This window comes from Arvicola amphibius, chromosome 1, assembly GCF_903992535.2.
Source record: "Arvicola amphibius chromosome 1, mArvAmp1.2, whole genome shotgun sequence".
Lineage (NCBI taxonomy): Eukaryota > Metazoa > Chordata > Mammalia > Rodentia > Cricetidae > Arvicola > Arvicola amphibius.
Window position 1 is genome coordinate 165,942,921 of NC_052047.1, and position 17,864 is coordinate 165,960,784.

At 45.3% G+C, this 17,864-nt stretch overlaps 1 protein-coding gene across 1 annotated transcript; it reads left to right on the forward strand.

The window, feature by feature from the left end:
- Positions 1-12,976: 12,976 nt before the first annotated feature.
- Positions 12,977-16,061, forward strand: Tmem252 (transmembrane protein 252). The gene is made up of 2 exons (XM_038319401.1): positions 12,977-13,251; positions 15,785-16,061. The coding sequence occupies exons 1-2, from the start codon at positions 12,977-12,979 to the stop codon at positions 16,059-16,061; spliced, it is 552 nt and encodes a 183-aa protein (XP_038175329.1).
- Positions 16,062-17,864: the final 1,803 nt, after the last annotated feature.

The following is a 17,864-nucleotide window of genomic DNA, read 5'->3' on the forward strand; positions in this document are numbered from 1 at the left end:
TTTAAGCTCATCTGTAAGACTCTATAGCTGGCCCCTTAACATTAGCCACCTTTACGTCTAACACAGTGGTTCTCAGCCTTCCTAACGCTATGACCCTTGAACACGGTTTCTCATGTTGTGGTGACCTTCCCAACCATAGCATTATTTTCGTTGCTATTTCATAACTGTAATTTTGTTACTGTTTTGAATTATAATGTAAACATTTTTTGGAGATAGAGGTTTGTCAAAGGGGTCGTGACCCACAGATTGAGAACCACTACTCTAACGGGATGCTTACACCATGGATTAATGAGTGCCCCATCTTCTTTGTGTTCAGGAAGGTTGTTTGCATGCCTCATCCAAAGACAAAATTTCCCATCTCATCCTCTGTGCGTACTTGGTACCTGTTTACAGGCCTGGTGAAGAGACTTAGCATGCTCACCAAATATTGATAGCTACTCAGGTTGTCTGGGCCCTTATTTGATTTACTCTGCTTGGTTCCTTAGGCTTGGTTGGGAATATACTGTCAGTTGTTGTCAATGGAGTCACAACAAAGTGACCTGGGACACCTCTGGGCCAATTAGCAGCCCAGGACCCTTGAGGTTTATGTTTTCTCCTGTGGCTGCCACTGTTTAGCCACTAATCAGCTGAGTTTTAAAGTGGTAGTAACGTCAGCGCACAGCAGAGCCCCAGTCGAACCCTGTGGGCACTGTAACTGAGCAAGAAACCAACTTTCAGCATTTACACTTCCTGACACCTAAGATCGTTGGCTGTGAAGCAAGGCCTCAGAAATGGGATTGTTCTCCATACATACTGTGAGCCTTTATTTTAGAAACCCACAAGCAGCAATGAATAATTGTACCATTCATGGAAAATTCGCTAAGCAAAGTGGCTAACCTGGGATGGGAGGTGAGGAGTGTCGCCTGAGAGACCGTCCTTGGTCCTCTCAGGACTCAGCATCCTCCAGGCTTGGCAGGAGCTTAAAATGCCTAGCCACGAAAAGGTTCTAGGAATCAGAAACAGCAAGTGGGGATGCTCAGCATATAGTGACACTCAGTAAACTAGAGGGACTGCGTTAGGTGTATTTTTCATAATGCATCACGTGAAACTAAGAAATCTAGAAACTGTTTAAATAAACCAAGGCACTTACTGTTCTTCTTCCTAAAGATCAGCGTCAGTTTGACCCCTCTGTCTTTCTTTTATTCACCTTTCAAAAACACATCAATCTGTGTTATTTTTTTAAAAAAATAAACACTAAATGTAGAGATGAAAATTTATGTTTATATCTCCCTTTCTCATCTTAAAAAAGAAATGTTTATAAGAAATTATTGCGTTTTCTCCTGTGCTAGACATCAGTGACTCACATTTAAAAAACAGATGGATTGAGTAAAGAAAAGAAAGAAAGAGCCATCATCTTGCTTCTCAGTGGTTTTAGATGGGAAGTGGAGACCCTCTGCTTCTGCTGCTCTCGATTTATTTATAAGACAAAACAAGTAGTTCTGGGCTTCATGGTTTCCAACTATTTTTTATTATTATTATTATTATTATTATTATTATTATATATCCCTGTAATATCCCTCCGTAAGATCAGCATTTTCTTAATTACTGATTGATGGAGGAGGGTTGAGCTCATTGCTGAGCTTATAAGAAAGCAGGCTGAGCAAGCAAGCCATGGGAAACAAGCCAGTAAGCAGCACTCCTCCATGACCTCTGCGTTAGTTCCTGCCTCTGGGTTCCTGCCCTTTTGGAGCCCCTGTCCTGGCTTCCTTCTGTGATGGACAGTGTGGTAGAATTGTAAACTTAATCACCCCTTTTCTCCCCATGTTGCTTTTTAGTCATGGTGTTTCACCACAGCAACAGAAACCCGAACTAAGACACCAATTCTTCCTCCCATTGAATAAGTAAGGATTTAGGACAGGCTAAGGCAGAAAATGGAGTGACTGGCCGAGAAGAAGATGGTCATATGTGTATTGCAACTTTTTTTTTTGTTTGATTTCTCCTCCCTTACATTTTGGCTGCTTTCATAGAAGCATTATTCTTAGTTAAAATAGGAAAGTTGAGAGTTTCTTTTTTAGAAACAAACACTAATCCTTGGAACATGACGTATCTTCTAGAAAAATTCACAAGATATATGAAGTGTTTCTGAAGGATGTGTTGCTCAGTTTCAGGTGTATGAAGATGTGGGAAGATGATAACTTGGCCTGTATTTGTGTGAGAGACATTTGCTTGCAGCCAGGAGCTTGCTCAAGCTGTGAGCTTGCCTTGACAATAGCTATAAGCTCTTGCAGGATTGTTAGCCTGGATTTTTAGAGACCTTCATTTAAATATATCCGGAGGAATAGCTCACTGCACTTGAGTAAATGTTGGGAACCATGAAGGAAAATATTAAGGAATTCTCTCCTTTAAGATAACTCTAGTTTGGGTATCAAGTTGCCATCAAACTAGCCAGCACAATCGGATTGACAAGAGACATTTATAAAGCCCTAATAGCCCAGATCTCAAGGTTCTCCAAAACTGACACTTCCTCTTTTCTTCAACATCTCATTCTTTGGTAGAGAAGAGATAAAATGACTAAGTGTATGGACCCCAGGATGATGCATCACTTAGGTTCACTCAAATATCTATAATTACTAGAAATAATGTTTTCAAAAACCACATTATTCTGGTGATAAAAATAAAGGAGAGGAGAGAAGAGAATATGAGGGAATGGGATGGTTGAGAGGGGAAAAACAGGGAGGGAAAGCAAGGAAAGAGATATCTTGCTAGAAGGAGCCATTCTGGAGCTAGCAAGAAAGTTAGCAGTAGTGAAATTTCCAGGAATCCACAAGGATGACCCCAGGTAAGACCCTGAGCAATAGTGGAGAGGGTGCCTGAACTAGCCTTCCCCTGTAATCAGATTGGTGACTACTCTAATTGTCATCATCGAACCTTCATCCAGCAACTGATGAAAATAGATTCAGAGCGACGGCCTGAGCTCCCAGAGTCCAGTCAAAGAGAAGGAGGAACACTAATATGAGCAAAGGGGTCGAGACCACAGAAACAGCTGACTTGAGCTATTGGGAGCACATTGACTCTGAACTGACAGTGGGGGAACCTGCATAGGACCAAACTAGGCCCTTTGAATATGGGTGACAGTTGTATGGCTTGGGCAGTCTTTGGGGCCACTGGTAGTGGGACCAGGATTTATCCCTAGTGCATGAACTGGCTTTTTGGAGCCCATTCTCTATGAAGGGATATCTTGGTCAGCCTAGGTATAGTGGGGAGGACCTTGGTTCTGCCTCAAAGTGATGTGCCAGACTTCATTGACTCCCCATGGGAAGCTTTACCATCTCTGAGGAGTGGATGGGAGGTGGGCTGGGGGGGGGGAGCAGAAGAAGGGGAGGGAGTGGGAACTGGGATTGGTATGTAAAATGAGAAAAGATTGTTTTTAAAAATATTTTAAAAGCAAATAAAAAATAACCAAACAAAATATAAAACCACAAAGACAGTAAGCCCCAGTCTTGCTCTGTAAACAATGTCCATTCATATCCTGGCACCCTTCAGGGGGGAATGGAGCGTCTAATTGACAGCCTGAGCATGCATGTCTGCTCCCCACCCCCGGCCCCTGACCACCCTCATTCTCCAATTACAGTGGAATAACAAAAATGATATCTACAACCACAGTTTGGGCATTTTGAAGATTTGTGTGGATAGAATTCGACAGACCAATAAAGAAAAGCCAAAGGAAGGCTGCAGCAAAAATCAATGTAAACACGTATGTACTGGAGGGGCTTCCAGCTCAGGGTTGTCAGAGTCAGTTCATGTAGGGCTTAGTCAGTGATTATCTGGCCTATAAACTGGAAGATCACATTGCAAGCTCCCAGGTCCCTCTTATGCTATAGCTCTGAAGGAGTTCTGTTGGCTCCCACGCTAAAGCCCTGACATTTGCTTGAAACAGAGAAACAGGAGTGTCCCTCAGAGGGGTCTTCTGAGCAGAGATGCCATCCAAACAGAACAACACTCTTGTACCTAAGCTAGAGGTGGGGTGAGCAAAGAAGTGGGGAGAAGGCAAGAAATCAGAGGCTTCTTCTGATATCAGAGGTTCCCAGACCTCTTACTCTGGGAAGAGGAAGCTCCTGGACCAAGGCAGTCTACTGCAGACGTGACAGTCCTACTCTGTGTCCCAGAAGCTGGCTCGTCCATCCCAATCTTCGTCCCCTGGTAGGCTAAATCAGCCGTTTGGTAGAAGTGCAACAATGTGGAAGAAACACTCAGACTTCGAGATCATTGAAGACACTACTGTATAAAATCGGTGCATATGCCAATAGACACATGAATATTAAATTAGCAAGGATGCGGGCCACCAAGCTCTCCTGGAAGATGGAGATTTTGGAAGCTTAGTATCTGTCTCAGATTTTGCAAGGGAGGGGGCGTTTAGAAAGAAAACAGAGACGACCTCTCCCATGCCTCAGACAATATAAACTCTCATTATAAACCTTTTCTTTATACTTTGATACATTTCAATCTAAGAAGTAGATAAGAAACTTTTGCCTTCAGATTATCCTTTTTGGCGGTAGCACCATTCACAACCAGGACAATTTTGGTCCCCAGAAGATGTGTAATGCTGTGAGAGGTGGTGTTGATTGCCATGGAAATAGGCCAGGGTCCCTACTAAACCTGGTGCAACGCACAGGAGAGTTCCTCCTAAGACATCCTTAGTGCCAAGGCAGCCGGGAGGCTGCATCCCCTTGGGGTACTCCCTACCCCTTCCCTGCTTCCTCTAGGCACCCCCTCCAACTTTAGTTAACTTCCTTGCTTTGGGGTTCAAAATTATGTCGCCTGTTTTTTGTGACTGAGACATTCAGACATCTCGATTCTGATGCTTGGTGTCTTTTGGGAAATAGTCATAGTTCACAGTCTGAGCACAGCTGAGGCTCTTTGCCGCTGAGCTCTCGTTGCTTCTGAAAGCTTCCTCTGTGCTAGGTTACATGCAGTTTTAAATAAATAAATCAATAAATTATAAATTAATAATTACTTAAGTTCCAATTTAAGGTGATTCATATTTTTCCCAATTCTTTGATTTTTATTTCTATTTCATTTCTCTTGTGCTGGAAATTTTGGTTTTCATTATATGCACACTATATATAATATATAAAAATTTAAATGTTATGAACAACACTATGATGCGTTTTAGAATTATTTGTAGATTTTGTCTTATAGTAGGATCTCTCCCATTAAGTGGAAATCCTTATTTTATGTTTTCTTTTTTTGTGCATATGTGATCTTTTATTATTTTATTACTTAAAAAATACCAGTCCAAATTCCCACTTCCTCCCCTCTTCCCACTGCCCTCCCATTCCCTCCCCATCCCCCTCCAATCCTAGGAGAGGGCAAGGCACCCTGCACTGTGGAAAGTCCAAGGCCTTCCCACTACATCCAGATTGATCAAGGTATACATCCAAAGAGAATAGGATCCCAAAAAGCCAGTACATGCAGTAGAGACAAATCCCAGTGCCATTGTCATTAGTCCCAACTGTCAACCACATTCAGAGGGACTAGTTTTATACCATGCTTGTTCACTTCCAGTCCAGTTGGAGTTGGTGAGCTCCCATTAGCTCAGGCACATTGTCCCAGTGGGTGAGCCCCTCATGGTCTTGACCTCTTTGCTCATATTCTCACTCTTCCCACTCTTCAACTGGACCTTGGGAGCTCAGTCCAGCGCTTCAGTGTGAGTCTCTGTTTCCATCTGTTGTTGGACTAAGGTTCTATGGTGATATTTAAGATAATCATCAGTCTGACTACAGGGCAAGACCAATTCAGGCACCCTCTCCTCTATTGCTTAGGGTCTTAGCTGGGTCATCCTTGTGGATTCCTGGGAATTTTTCTAGAGCCAGGTTTCTTGCCAACCCCAAAAAGGCTCCCTCAATCAAGATATCTCTTTCCTTTCTCTCATATCTGTCTTTCCTCCCTCAATTGCTTACTTTATTTTATGTGGTAACCCTGATAGGAATGTAGATTTATTCTATTTTTCCTTTGAAAAACAGAAGAAAAAAAGGCATCGTTTCACTTACTAGTCTTGGTTTAGTTTGGATTTTAACCATGTAAGGTATGTATCTAGTGCCAGCATCAAAACTATTTTTGAAGGGCACGCTCAAGTCAGGCTGATTTGTCATCAAGCTGGTTCTTCCCACCTGCCTCTCTGGCTCCTCCTAAAAGTAATTAACTTAAAATTAAATTTCTTTGCTAGTTCGTTTCTTTTTGAAAACACAGGCATGCCCACAGATATGTTTTCACAGGATCCACTTTGTTGTTTATTTTGCCCTTTTATGAACACATCCTGGAGATCAAATCTGTATAATGTGGAGATATTTCTTATTCTGTTTTACACTGGACTTGACAGACGCCATACAATGCACAGGAGAGCCCCAGACACAGAGGATTAGGACTCAAAGCATCCAAACAATAGAGGCTGCTGGGAGCCGTTCAGCTTGACTGCTGTCTCTCTAAGCATAACCTCCGAGTTTCTGATATTTTGGTGTACCCTCATTTGCTAATTGGGCCTTGTAGTTTCCTTTCTCTTCATGTGATAAAGCACAAACCAAAACCAACTTAGGAGAAGGATGGGGTTTGTTTGGATTACAGGTCTCAGTCCATCACTGAGAGAAGAGCAACAGGAACCCAAGGTAGGAGCCTAGAGTCAAGAGCTGAAGCAGAGACCATGGCCATGCTTGCCTCAATCCCTAATCAGGAAAAGGCCCCACAGACTTGTGTGCATGGCAATCTGATGGAGGGAACGCCTCAGCTGAGGCAGCTTTTTCCCAGGTGATTCTAGTTTATGTCAGGTAGACAAAAAGCTAACCAGACCCCTTTTTCACTCACTTGACTATTTCCAGTCGTGGACAGTCACAAACAGGGCTGCTGTGCTAATGAGATCTGTACACTGGTAATTTTACACTCTGCCAGAGTATCCTGAGAATCCATTTCCTCAAGGGCAACTAGATGGTCAGAAAGAACATGTAAATATAAATTGCTAGATGCTGTCTTTCTACCAGCAATGTAAGAGACAGCGTTTGTGGTCAGACACTTTGCCAACAGAGCATGTGGTCATGAGAATTTTACTAGTCTGATATGGAAGAAAACATGTTTCACTGTTTTCCTGGTATAAGTGTGGTTGAACAACACTTTAAATAGCTCTTTTCATGCCTCTCGTCTATTTGTCTGTTTCATTTATTTTAAGAGCAGGTGAAATTGGTTATTATTTGGCATTAATGACAATGAGAAGACAGCACGTAAATTTGTGGAATTTGAGCTGAAGTGACAAGAAGATGTGTGACTCTAGTTATATGAGAAAATAAGATTGGAAATTAGCATTCTCCAGGCAAGTCTGGAAAAGAAGGAGAAAACTCCCTTCGAAAGTCAACTGAAGAGATTTTTAAGGTTGGATGCAAAAATGCTGAAATACAAAATTAATTTTAAAAAAAACAAAGCCTTTGAAAGTCCTGGCCAAAGCAGACTAAAGGAATTATTGATAGTAAAAGGAGAAATTCCTAAATGAAAACATGAAACAAGGCCTTTTTAAAAGAGGAAATCCCTGGAAGGCCTACGTGCTGCTTCTCAGTGAGGATCAATGTGAACAAGGCTTTGAAAACATCTCGCAGAAAACAGAGGTCCGGGCAGAATCATCGAGAACATAGAGTGACGGCATCAATGCAGAGCTGAGCATTGGAGACGGGAAACCATGAGTAAACACTACATAGAGCAGCATACATACCGCGCATATATCAACATGCCACACCGTGTGTACTATGCGTGTGTATAGCTCAACTGTAAAACTGGCAGACAATACATGGGATGTTTCTATGAAATTGTTAATTATGAAATTTGATTTAGAAAGAGGAAAGCTTTAAATTTACTAGAAGAATTTGAAGATCTGTTAAAAAAAAACAAAAAAAAAAAGCTAAAAAAAACCTGCAGTTCAAGGTGAGCGCCTTCAGGGTGACCTGGGACAGAAGGCCTGCCTAGCCCATGGCTGAGCCCAGGAAGTGTGCCTCTGAGGACCACACCATTTAGGAAGATTAACTCAGCTACAACTTTAATATTATTTACTTTTATGTGTATGTGTGGTTTGCCTCCATGCATCATGTCTGTGGACCAAACAAGATGAGAAACTTGTTTTAGAAAGAACTTACCTTCCAATGTAGTCTCCACAAACCAGAACAGACGTGATTTCTCCAGATCTCTGGGAAAGGGAAAAGAGTCCACCTCCCATGGCTACCCCAGAACAAGATAGGAACCTCACACTATGGCAAAACCTCACAAGTTTATATCCAATGGCATCATGGCTAGGGACTTGTAAATATGACACATCTCTGTCTACAGACATGACAAGATCCAAACATGAACAAACTTGACAGAATCGGGAGCAGGAATGCCCACCTGAGTTTTCAAAAATTGCTTGAAAATGGAATCTATACTGATTAGCAAGGGGCTTGACTTGCAACTTCACAAGCTCAGTGCTGTGGGACCACATCTCAGGGGCCCCATCCAGTTCCAGACCTGCTCCGGGTCCTTGTCTTGGTGACTTTCCGGTCACAGTGGGCAAGTGAGGGGCTGCCTCCTTCCAGTGCCAGAAATTCCTTGACTTGCTCTTTGTCCTTTGCCGGTGTCTCAAACCTCCCTTCCGTTCAATCTTCTCCTGAGTGGGGGAGGGAGGAGGGGGCGGCAGAGGAAAAGGTTTAAAAGCAAAGAAAACAAGAAGGAGGAGGAAGTGACCAGCGCTCAGTGAACCCTCAAGTGTGAAAGGTTAATCCCGAAAGCACTTAGTAATCACCACCATGAGGTCAGACTGGGTGGCATCTCCTGTTGCGCACACGCTGCCCCCTCCACCTCCTGCAGAGGCTCGCTTCCTGAGCCCAGGTGACCTTCTGAAATCCGCACCTCTGCCTCCGTGCCTGGCATCAGGCCCTTCCTGTGCCACCGCCTCCAGCAGCTACCAGATGCTTCTGAGTTACCCCCAGCCTGTTTATGCACCCTAGAGACAGAAGCTTGGGTGTAGAGGACTGTGCCGTGTCTTAGGGCCCTGTCTGTGTGTACTGCAGAGTGTGAGAAACACACACACACACACACACACTCACACACACACACACACACACACACACACACACACACACACACACGCACACACGAGTCAATTAATTTCCGGTGTATTCTAATGTGAACCCAGAGGCCAGACAGTGCCTGGAACTCAGCGGCACACAGTGTTCAGAACAGTGTTCATGGGTCTGTAGTGCCCAAGGGAACAGTGTTGAAAGTCATTTACGTCTTAAGACGTTTGGCTGATGGCCAAATAACATGTTGCTGTTGTTAGGTCCAAATGAAACACCGATTCCCCAAACTCCAAAAGGAAGTTCAGATATCCAGAAATGAACTCAACCTGGCCCATAGGAAGATTTCTGGGGGTTAGATAAAAGCCAGCATCCCTCAGCTTGTGAAGCCTAAGCTGGTTCTTCACCAAAAGGAGCCAAGTCCCTTATCAATGGCAAAAGGGGACTAATGGCTGCCTGTGCTATGATTAGCATGCCAAAGGGTCATGAGGCTTGAGGCTCCCTCAGTGTCACAGGTGCCTGCTATACATTTCAGAGTCCATGCTAGCTAGCCTCCTCCCTTATCCCCTCCTTCTCTACCCTAAACTGCCCCCATCTTCTTATGACCCCCCATTTTTAGATACGTATTTTCTCTTTGTCTCTCCCTCTCTCCTCTCCCTCTCTCTTGTTCTGCTTCTCTCATGGCCAGGCCCAGTCTGCTGGTCATGGTCAGTCTACACCTTTCTCTCTCTGCTCTGAGCTCCTCCAGATGCCTCTGGCTGTTCTAGCTCTCATATCTACAATTAAAACCTTCCCTTTAACCACACACACTCGGACACCAAATTCTCAGCACAAAGGAGATTTTATTACCCTTGGGGGAGGGGGCCTGGCTTTGGGCTAGGGGGCTGCTTCTGGATCAGGCAAAGACAGCAGTAGGTGTCACTGCTGAAGTGGTTTTTAAGGAGAAAGAGAGAAGTCTGTGCTAGGGTGAGTCAGTAAGTCCTTATTGGCCCTGTTAGCCAGTGTAGCCAAATTCTGATTGCTGTTTTGTTTGGTGTTTTGGTAGCTGGATGAGTTTTAGTTAGGCATAAGGTAATGGCCAAAGGAATTAGACCTTGGTGGCTGGCTTTAAGAATGTAATCTAACAGTGTAGCAAGGCAAAGCAAGGGGGCCTTGATGCCCTATCTCTCATCAACCTCCTAAAGTACTCTGTACCCAGACACGGACTTTTCTTTTATATACATTTTCTATGAAGAAACTGGCCCTTCCTTCTCCTGGTGCTTTCTGGATTTTGCCGTATTTCACCGAAATTCTTAGGAAGACACCACTACCGCTTCTACCACCACCAATACAACCAGACACTGTTCGGGAGTGGCAGGAGCCATCCCTGCAATGCTGAAGAGGAAGAAACCTATCTGGAAAACCATGTCTTTTGTTGGCGCTGAAGGAGGGCGGGATAGGAAGGTGTTCATTTGCTCCTGTGTTCCTGTCGCCCCAGGGACTGAGCCTGATCTGCCACCCTCCGCAGTCGAGTTCCCATATTTATACAACCCAAACAAGCTTAGTTCCATGACGGCCAGTGCTCATCATGAGTGCTCCCCCTTCCTTACCTGACATTTAGTATTCGCCCCAGAATCCTACCATCAATCTGAACTTGGGACCTAATCTTTAGTGACAACCTCAGTCAGGAACCCTGGGGTTTCTCATGGCTTTGGGGACCATCGGTGATGATGACGATGGTGAGGAAGAGCACAGCCCACTTTAGCAGGGTGCTGTGGACCAGATCCTGTGATAAACATAGCACTCATTACTTTGACTTCTTAAATCCTAATGGAACTGGTTTATTTCTCTCTTGCTACCTTCAAATATGTCACAAAAATGTAGCAACTTAAAGCAGAGCATGTTTATAATGCCGTAGCTTGTGTGATTCAGGTTTGGAAGCTGTAACTTCAACGGCTCCTGTTCTCCAGGGTTGCGTAGGCCGAGTGCTGCTTGAATGCCTTCTCCAGAAACGGTTGCGAAAGGAGTTGCTCCTCCCTCTGTATGCTTGGACCGGAGTGTCCTTCTACCTGGTTGATGAGCTAAGGGCTATTAGTGAAGGGTTTGTCAATGACTGTTGACTAAGAAGGTGCTCTCAGTTCTTTGCCAGATGCTAGTATGGCAACCTCATGCTTCAGAGTTAATAATCTACTAGCAGGGTGGATGATTCCCTTCTTTTTAACCTAATCATGGAAACAGCTATCATCTCTTTCTTATTCTACTCTCTAGAATCAAGCCACTAGGTCCAAGCTCACACTCAAATGGAAAGGATTACTTATATAGCAGACAGGAGTCATAAGTGACCATCACAGCAACCAGAACACCAACTGCAGAAAGAGGAAGTCAAAGGCTAGACTGCAAAGACAATTCCAGGCATACAAGATGGATGTAGTTCAAGGTTAGAACTGAAGCTGACATATGTCGGGGTCAGCGGGTAGAAGGACAAAGCGCCTGCCATTGTGTTTGATCTGCAGCATCTTCCTGTCTCCCCTAGCCCTAACACAAAGGCAGAACTAAGGAAATGGTGGGTACGAGGGGAAAGGATATTAGTAGAGATACCACGACGCTGCATAGATAAACACCGTCCCATTGGAAAAGCAGACGACAATGGAGGAGTGTAGAAAGCATCCAGGCGAAAGTGACCCGGAAGCCCTGGTGGGAAGAAGTCTTTTGACCTGGATGTGCCAAGGTATCAACAAAGGTATCAAAGGTAGGAAGCAAGGTGTGAAGCGGATCTAGAATAAGGAGTTTGTAACCAGTCTGACAAGAGGAACAAAGCAAACTTCAGGCAATGTTACACAGAGCCAAGCTGTAGGGGAGAGGGCGAGGAACATTGGCAGCATCTGCAAAGATAACTTTTACTTGACATATCTTAGGGGGAAGGCTTCAGATATTTCAGGGCCTTCAATCTGCTAGTGTACCATGGGAAGCTGTGTGGGGGACAGAGGGTGAGGAATGTAGTAGGAGAACTTTCCTGACATGAACTTTCTAGGGAGACACGAGGCTACAATGTGCTGCAACCTTGTAGGGAATGCTCTTAGATCCAAGGCCTGTGGATCTTTGTTGAGAGCGGGAAGAGACTTGGGTAAAACATTTATCTTGAACCAGGAATGGTGGCCTGCACTCAAGTCGTATAGAATAAATGCTAAGTACCTGTCAGCCAGTGGTGACGATGGGATGGTAACATATGCACCCCAACAATGGGGGATGATTCCAAAGTAGGATTTAAACAGCAGTTGTCACCCCATCCTCTTTTACAGCCATCCCCATGTGCCCCCACATAGTCCCTTCTCCAGAATGTTCCTTTCCTAGAATTCTCTCCTGTCAACAGAAGGATCACCCCCCTGGCTTGCTCCTGGGGAATTTCCCAATATCAGAGCCTTGGAGCAATGAATGGCATAATCACTGAAGTAGCAAGACAAAGACATCCAGAGTCACAGAGAAATGTCTTCTTAGTACAGAAAGAGAAAATGAAATCAGGAAAGGATTCCTTGCCAGCCAACAAAAGCAATAGTTTCTGGAGAGATGTTAACTTCTGCAGCTTTTGGCGGTGAATCACTACAGTGAGGATTGAGAGACCAGTGCCTTCTTAATCCAAAGGTTTAGGGCCTCTCCTCCAGCACCTGGGAGCTCCTACCCACGCACCAGGAGCAAACTGGCTACGTGCAACCTCCCCTTCCTGGAGGACACCGTGTGATGTTTCCAGGTTCCCCCTGGAGGATATTACAGTAACTTTCAGTGGTTAATGAATAGCTTCCTGGTGCCTGCTTCACTTAATTGTTCAAAGGCCATTTATTCCTGTGTATAAGACTGCGACCTAGCTAATGAGTGTACTTCCCTGAGAAAGCCTGGAAGCAGAGGAGTGGCGGAGTCAGACGGGCTCTGGAGAAGCAGGGATGCAGAACAGGGCCAGTCTAAGCCTCTGTGCCCTCTTCCTCCTCGCAGGCTTTCTGATGATCTGCTTGGGGGGCTACTTCATCTCCAACTCTGTAGTCCACTCTCAGAGGAATCTGGTCATGGCCTACGTGCTTCTGCCTATGGGGTTTATGATCCTCCTGAGTGGAATTTTCTGGGCCACTTACCGCCAAGCAAATGAAAACAAAGAGATGTTCAACTACGTGCTGAGACAGCACCTTGCATCCCAGGACCTGCCCCTGGCCACAATCGACAGGTACGTGCTGAGCACCGGAGGGCATGAGAAGGGCTGAGATGAGCTACAATGAGGGAGGGAAGTGAAGTGATGTTTAATTGCACAGTGGATCCACTTACTATAGGGCTGTTTGCTCTGGGGTCACAGTGTGGAAGAATACGGCTGCTATTGGGGAAACCAAGGAGGCAAGGGGGGATTTTCTTAGGGTAAGATCCTCACACCCCTAGTAAAAACTCACATACAGCAAGCATATTAAGGGGCACAACTCCTAGGTTCTTCTTACATTTGGGGGATGATTCTAGTGAAAGGCAGATGATGACTAGGTGGTCCCTATAACCCGGTTACTGAGTTATAAAGAAAGTCCCAGACCAAATTCCACCCACGATAGGTGAGCAAGCAGACATCAAGTCAGTCATCAACTCCTGTGACTAAGGGAAGTTCTATGTGTCCTAGGTCCTTTTCAGTGTTCTGCTCTCACCTTACATGAAGGATGCATTCCAAGCAAGATGATAACAAGTCCATCAATGATGGAAAAATAAATGACAGCACGGAACACATATACATTGCAATATTAATCTATCTTAAGAGGGAACAAAATAATTGATACATGCCGTAGGTGACTACACACTGGAAATATTATACTAAGTGATCCCCATTTGTCAGAAAGGACAACCACTAGACCATTCCACTTACACCAAGTAGCCACCGCAGAGAGGAAACGGGATGGTGGATCCTAGGCCTGGAGTGTGTGTGTAGGGGAGTGAAGAAGAGTTGCTATTTGGTGACTATGGGGTTGGAGTTTGGAGAGATACAGAAGTTCAAGAGATGCTTTGCAGCAATATGAGATCACTCGACACCACTAACACCCTTACAAGCAACACACGCCAAGATATGTGTATTTTACCAAAACAGAAAAGTCAAGGATTTGGGTAACCTTGTGGTCAGTTAATTTAGCATCAATCCTCTGACTCTTGTCCAAACACAGGAACACCGTTCTTAAGAATCTATAGGTCCTTTTGTGCTCTTCACGCAAGAGTAGGAAGTCCATAAAACGTCTTCGTTATCCCATGCACGTTGAATGAGAGTCCTCTCGCCCATGTCTATGCATTGTTATTATCTGTTACGCCGCTCACACGTGTTTCCAAGGTTAATTAGACTAACCAGGAAGAAGCTCTTTGGGTTTAATAAAAAATTAAGATAGCAGGAGAGATTTAGAAGGTGCTTCTGGAGTGATCAAAAGAGAGAGAGTGTGAGTGTGTGTATGTATCTCACCTCTTCAGTGTAAATATTTCTGCTAATAGTAATTGAGCGTCTTCAGGATGCACCTGAAATTTACTAACACAGTCGTATATATTCTCTTGTCTGGAGTACTCAAAAGTAAATAATGGCCATCTTGACACCCTATCTCACTGTCCTTCCCGCTGCATCCTGAGATGCTCAGCCCACAGAGTTAATGGGGAAAAATATCCCTATCTCAAAAATCTGCACTTCAAATAGCAGAGGTATCCAAGCGAATGTCCCTCCGGTGTTGGAATTCATGGCAGCTGTCCTCCTGGAGTCTCTCATGTGGTTCCAGGGAAGGACTCACCTTTCTGTCCCTATGACTCAGCCTTAGCTATTCCCAGGGAAGGTCGAGACTTACGTCGTACAGTAGACAGCTCCTTCAGCGATTTGGCCTTAGGCCTTGTGACATTTGGAAAGGAGCAGTGGCTCCAAATGGCAGACGTTGTAGACCTCGTTCTGTTTTGGTTACTCACTATAAACACTCCGCTGGGCACCGGGTAGATTACCTCTATAAATACACAACTCATGCGTGCTTGCCCTGGCTCTCTTCCGCTCACCCCACCTCCACCTTCATTCATGGCGGAGGAGCCAGAAGCGTTTAGTAATTGCTTAGATGGGCAAGATGATGAACAGGTCCATCAACTGGGGTGAATGACCTTAACCACGGCAGGCCAGCCTAGCAATGCTGCAGCTGAGCGCCTCCCAAAGCACAAAGCTGAAGCCTCTTGAGGCCTGAGCATGTTTCTTGGGTTTCCTCTGAAACCAGCTGCCCAGGGCATGACCATGTGTCAGGAGAGAGTGGTGGCATCTCTTGGGTCAGGGACCTGCATGGAGTTGGTTTCCCTTCTTATTTTGTTGCTTGTGAGGGTCAGAGGCCTTGAGAGCAAGGGAGTGGAGGATGAGGTGTGTTAAGGATTGAGTACTGGCTAAAGAGAGGTTCATGGTCAAAGTCTCCGTGTCACCTAGGGACGCGCACTGATAAGGATAGCGCACCGAATGGCTGCTTCCTGGACTCTTTCAGCAAACAAGGAGGAATAGCTTGGCATACCTGTTTCGAACAGGCGGACGGCTATGACTGGAAGGGGTCAATTCCACAGGAAGGGTGTGCAGTTTTTAGAAACTGGCGGCGTCAGAAAAGTACATCTGTTTCAAACTCAGTGTTTCCTAGCAGTTTAGCTTCACACGACGTGAGCTAAGAGAGGCAGACATATGCTTCTTCACCACCGAGACCTAAATAACACATGCATCTCTGTGGCATTTCATCTCACAGGCCCAGCTTTTATCCCCCGACTTATGAAGAAAGCCTGGATGTTGAGAAACAGGCCTGCCCTGCAGGCAGAGGCCTCCTGGGATTTCCTCCTCCTCTATATTCAGCAACAAACCTGGATCTTGTAGATGAAGACGACCTGCGACCCGAGGCCCCACCACCCTACCAGGAGTGCACGGCAGATGCAGTAGTGTCAGCAAAGACACAGGATGCCGAGGGACCAAGCACAGAGCCAAAGGCAGGGCCTGCTCTCCAGCCCTCTGAACTCACCAGCTGCTGAGGGGACAGGCCGGCCAGGGACTGGGAAGCAGCTCTGCCACCCTGCTTTAGAGCAAGGCCACCATGGCTTCAAGGGACTCGCTTTCAGCCTTGCCAGGGCAGTATGGAGTCCTTGAAGGGACATAGCCACCAACAGGAAGTTGGTGTAGAGAATTCCCACTAAGCCCAACCCGGGTAAACCTTAGACTGAAGAGAAGGTAGAAGGCCAGGCTCCCTTCTAACCCCGTGATCTCAACTCAAGCCTGGAGGGGCCCTTGCTGTGGGTGGGACTGAGACAGCCCTTCACATACTGTGTCAAAAGAGTCTCAAAGGGAAGATGCCTGGGAGGCCACATTGGAGTCACCCACTGACTGTGCTACCTGAGGGACACCATAGCTCACACATACCATGGGAGGGGCCCTAGGAACCAAGGAACGTCATTTTGTATAGTTTTATTTTAATTATCTATATTTTCTTTCTGTGTGAAAGGGAAGAGACTGCAATATTTGTTTTCAAATGGTTCGAACACAAAGTGTGGAGTTATCTCTTAAAGAGGTTCTCATATAGACACATACGGGTTCTTACAGATTCAAGCTGACTAGACAGAATACTTAATTCATGATCCGGGGAGTCAAGGGTGATGCTGATATACAACTTATTACAAATCTTGAGAAGTTTAAAAAATGTTTATAGGCAGTTTCCCAAGATGCCCCCCCCCCACTTTCAAATTCAGAATGTCAGAGATTAAAAACTGTAAGGCCGTATTTCCATTACCAGGATGCTTTCTGTGTCTCAAGATAGAGAACTAGTGGCCGGGCGGTGGTGGCGCACGCCTTTAATCCCAGCACTCGGGAGGCAGAGGCAGGCGGATCTCTGTGAGTTCGAGGCCAGCCTGGTCTACAAGAGCTAGTTCCAGGACAGGCTCTAAAAAAGCTGCAGAGAAACCCTGTCTCGAAAAACCAAAAAAAGAAAAGATAGAGAACTAGACTTCTAGACTTAAGAAACACAACGGTCCCTCCTTGGCTTTATTTTCTTCGTGGGAGATTTTAAAATCAGAGAACAGGTTGGGTGGGAGAAAGTGACAGGACACTTTCCTGATGCTTTTACACGTGGATGAGGATATCCATCTCCCGGCCTCGTGTTCTTTCTCTACCGAGTAAGGCATCTGGATCCAGACTGGTATCTAACAGTTATAACATGTCTTTCAAGGGGTGAGTAGACTCGCCTTCCCATGATGTTATTAGCCCCCACCCCATCTTTAAGAGGTGGATGCTACAACCATTCCTGTTTTAGGGATGTGTCAACCGAGGCTTTGAGCATTCAGGAAATGTATTCAATGAAACAGTGGCCTCAAGAAAGGTGAAGATTAAGGTACATGAGAGGAGTTACTTACCTCAGAATTTTGAGCAGGTAGGCTATTTTTTTTTCTCTTTCCAGGACACAGCTTAGATTTCTTGCTCCATGTCAAAAGTGACCCCTAAGAGAAAGCAGTGTTCCAGGTCACTGCTGTACTATCCACCCCTGAAGAAGCAGCTGAGGTGGCTTTAGGATTATTTGGCTTCTTGGTTAAAATATGCCAGACTGTTTCCTGCCTGTGAAATGAGCCCTCAGAGTGCAGTTTTCCTGAATCCTCCAGAGGATAGCCGCCATGACGGGCACAGGAGAAGAGCCTTTGGAAACTCACAGGGAACATGGCATCTTTCAAGAAGAGTGTCATCAAGGTGGGACTGGGTGTCCATGGTCTCCACTCCTCCACTGGTGCAGAGATAACACATAAGAAGCAAAGAGCAAAGCCCTGGTCCACGAAGCACACCTTTGTGAATCT

Coding starts and splice junctions, on each gene's coding strand:
- Tmem252 (XM_038319401.1), top strand. CDS start 12,977: ATGCAGAACAGGGCCAGTCTAAGCCTCTGTGCCCTCTTCCTCCTCGCA. Junction 13,252..15,784: donor CCCCTGGCCACAATCGACAG/GTACGTGCTGAG, acceptor TTCATCTCACAG/GCCCAGCTTTTATCCCCCGA.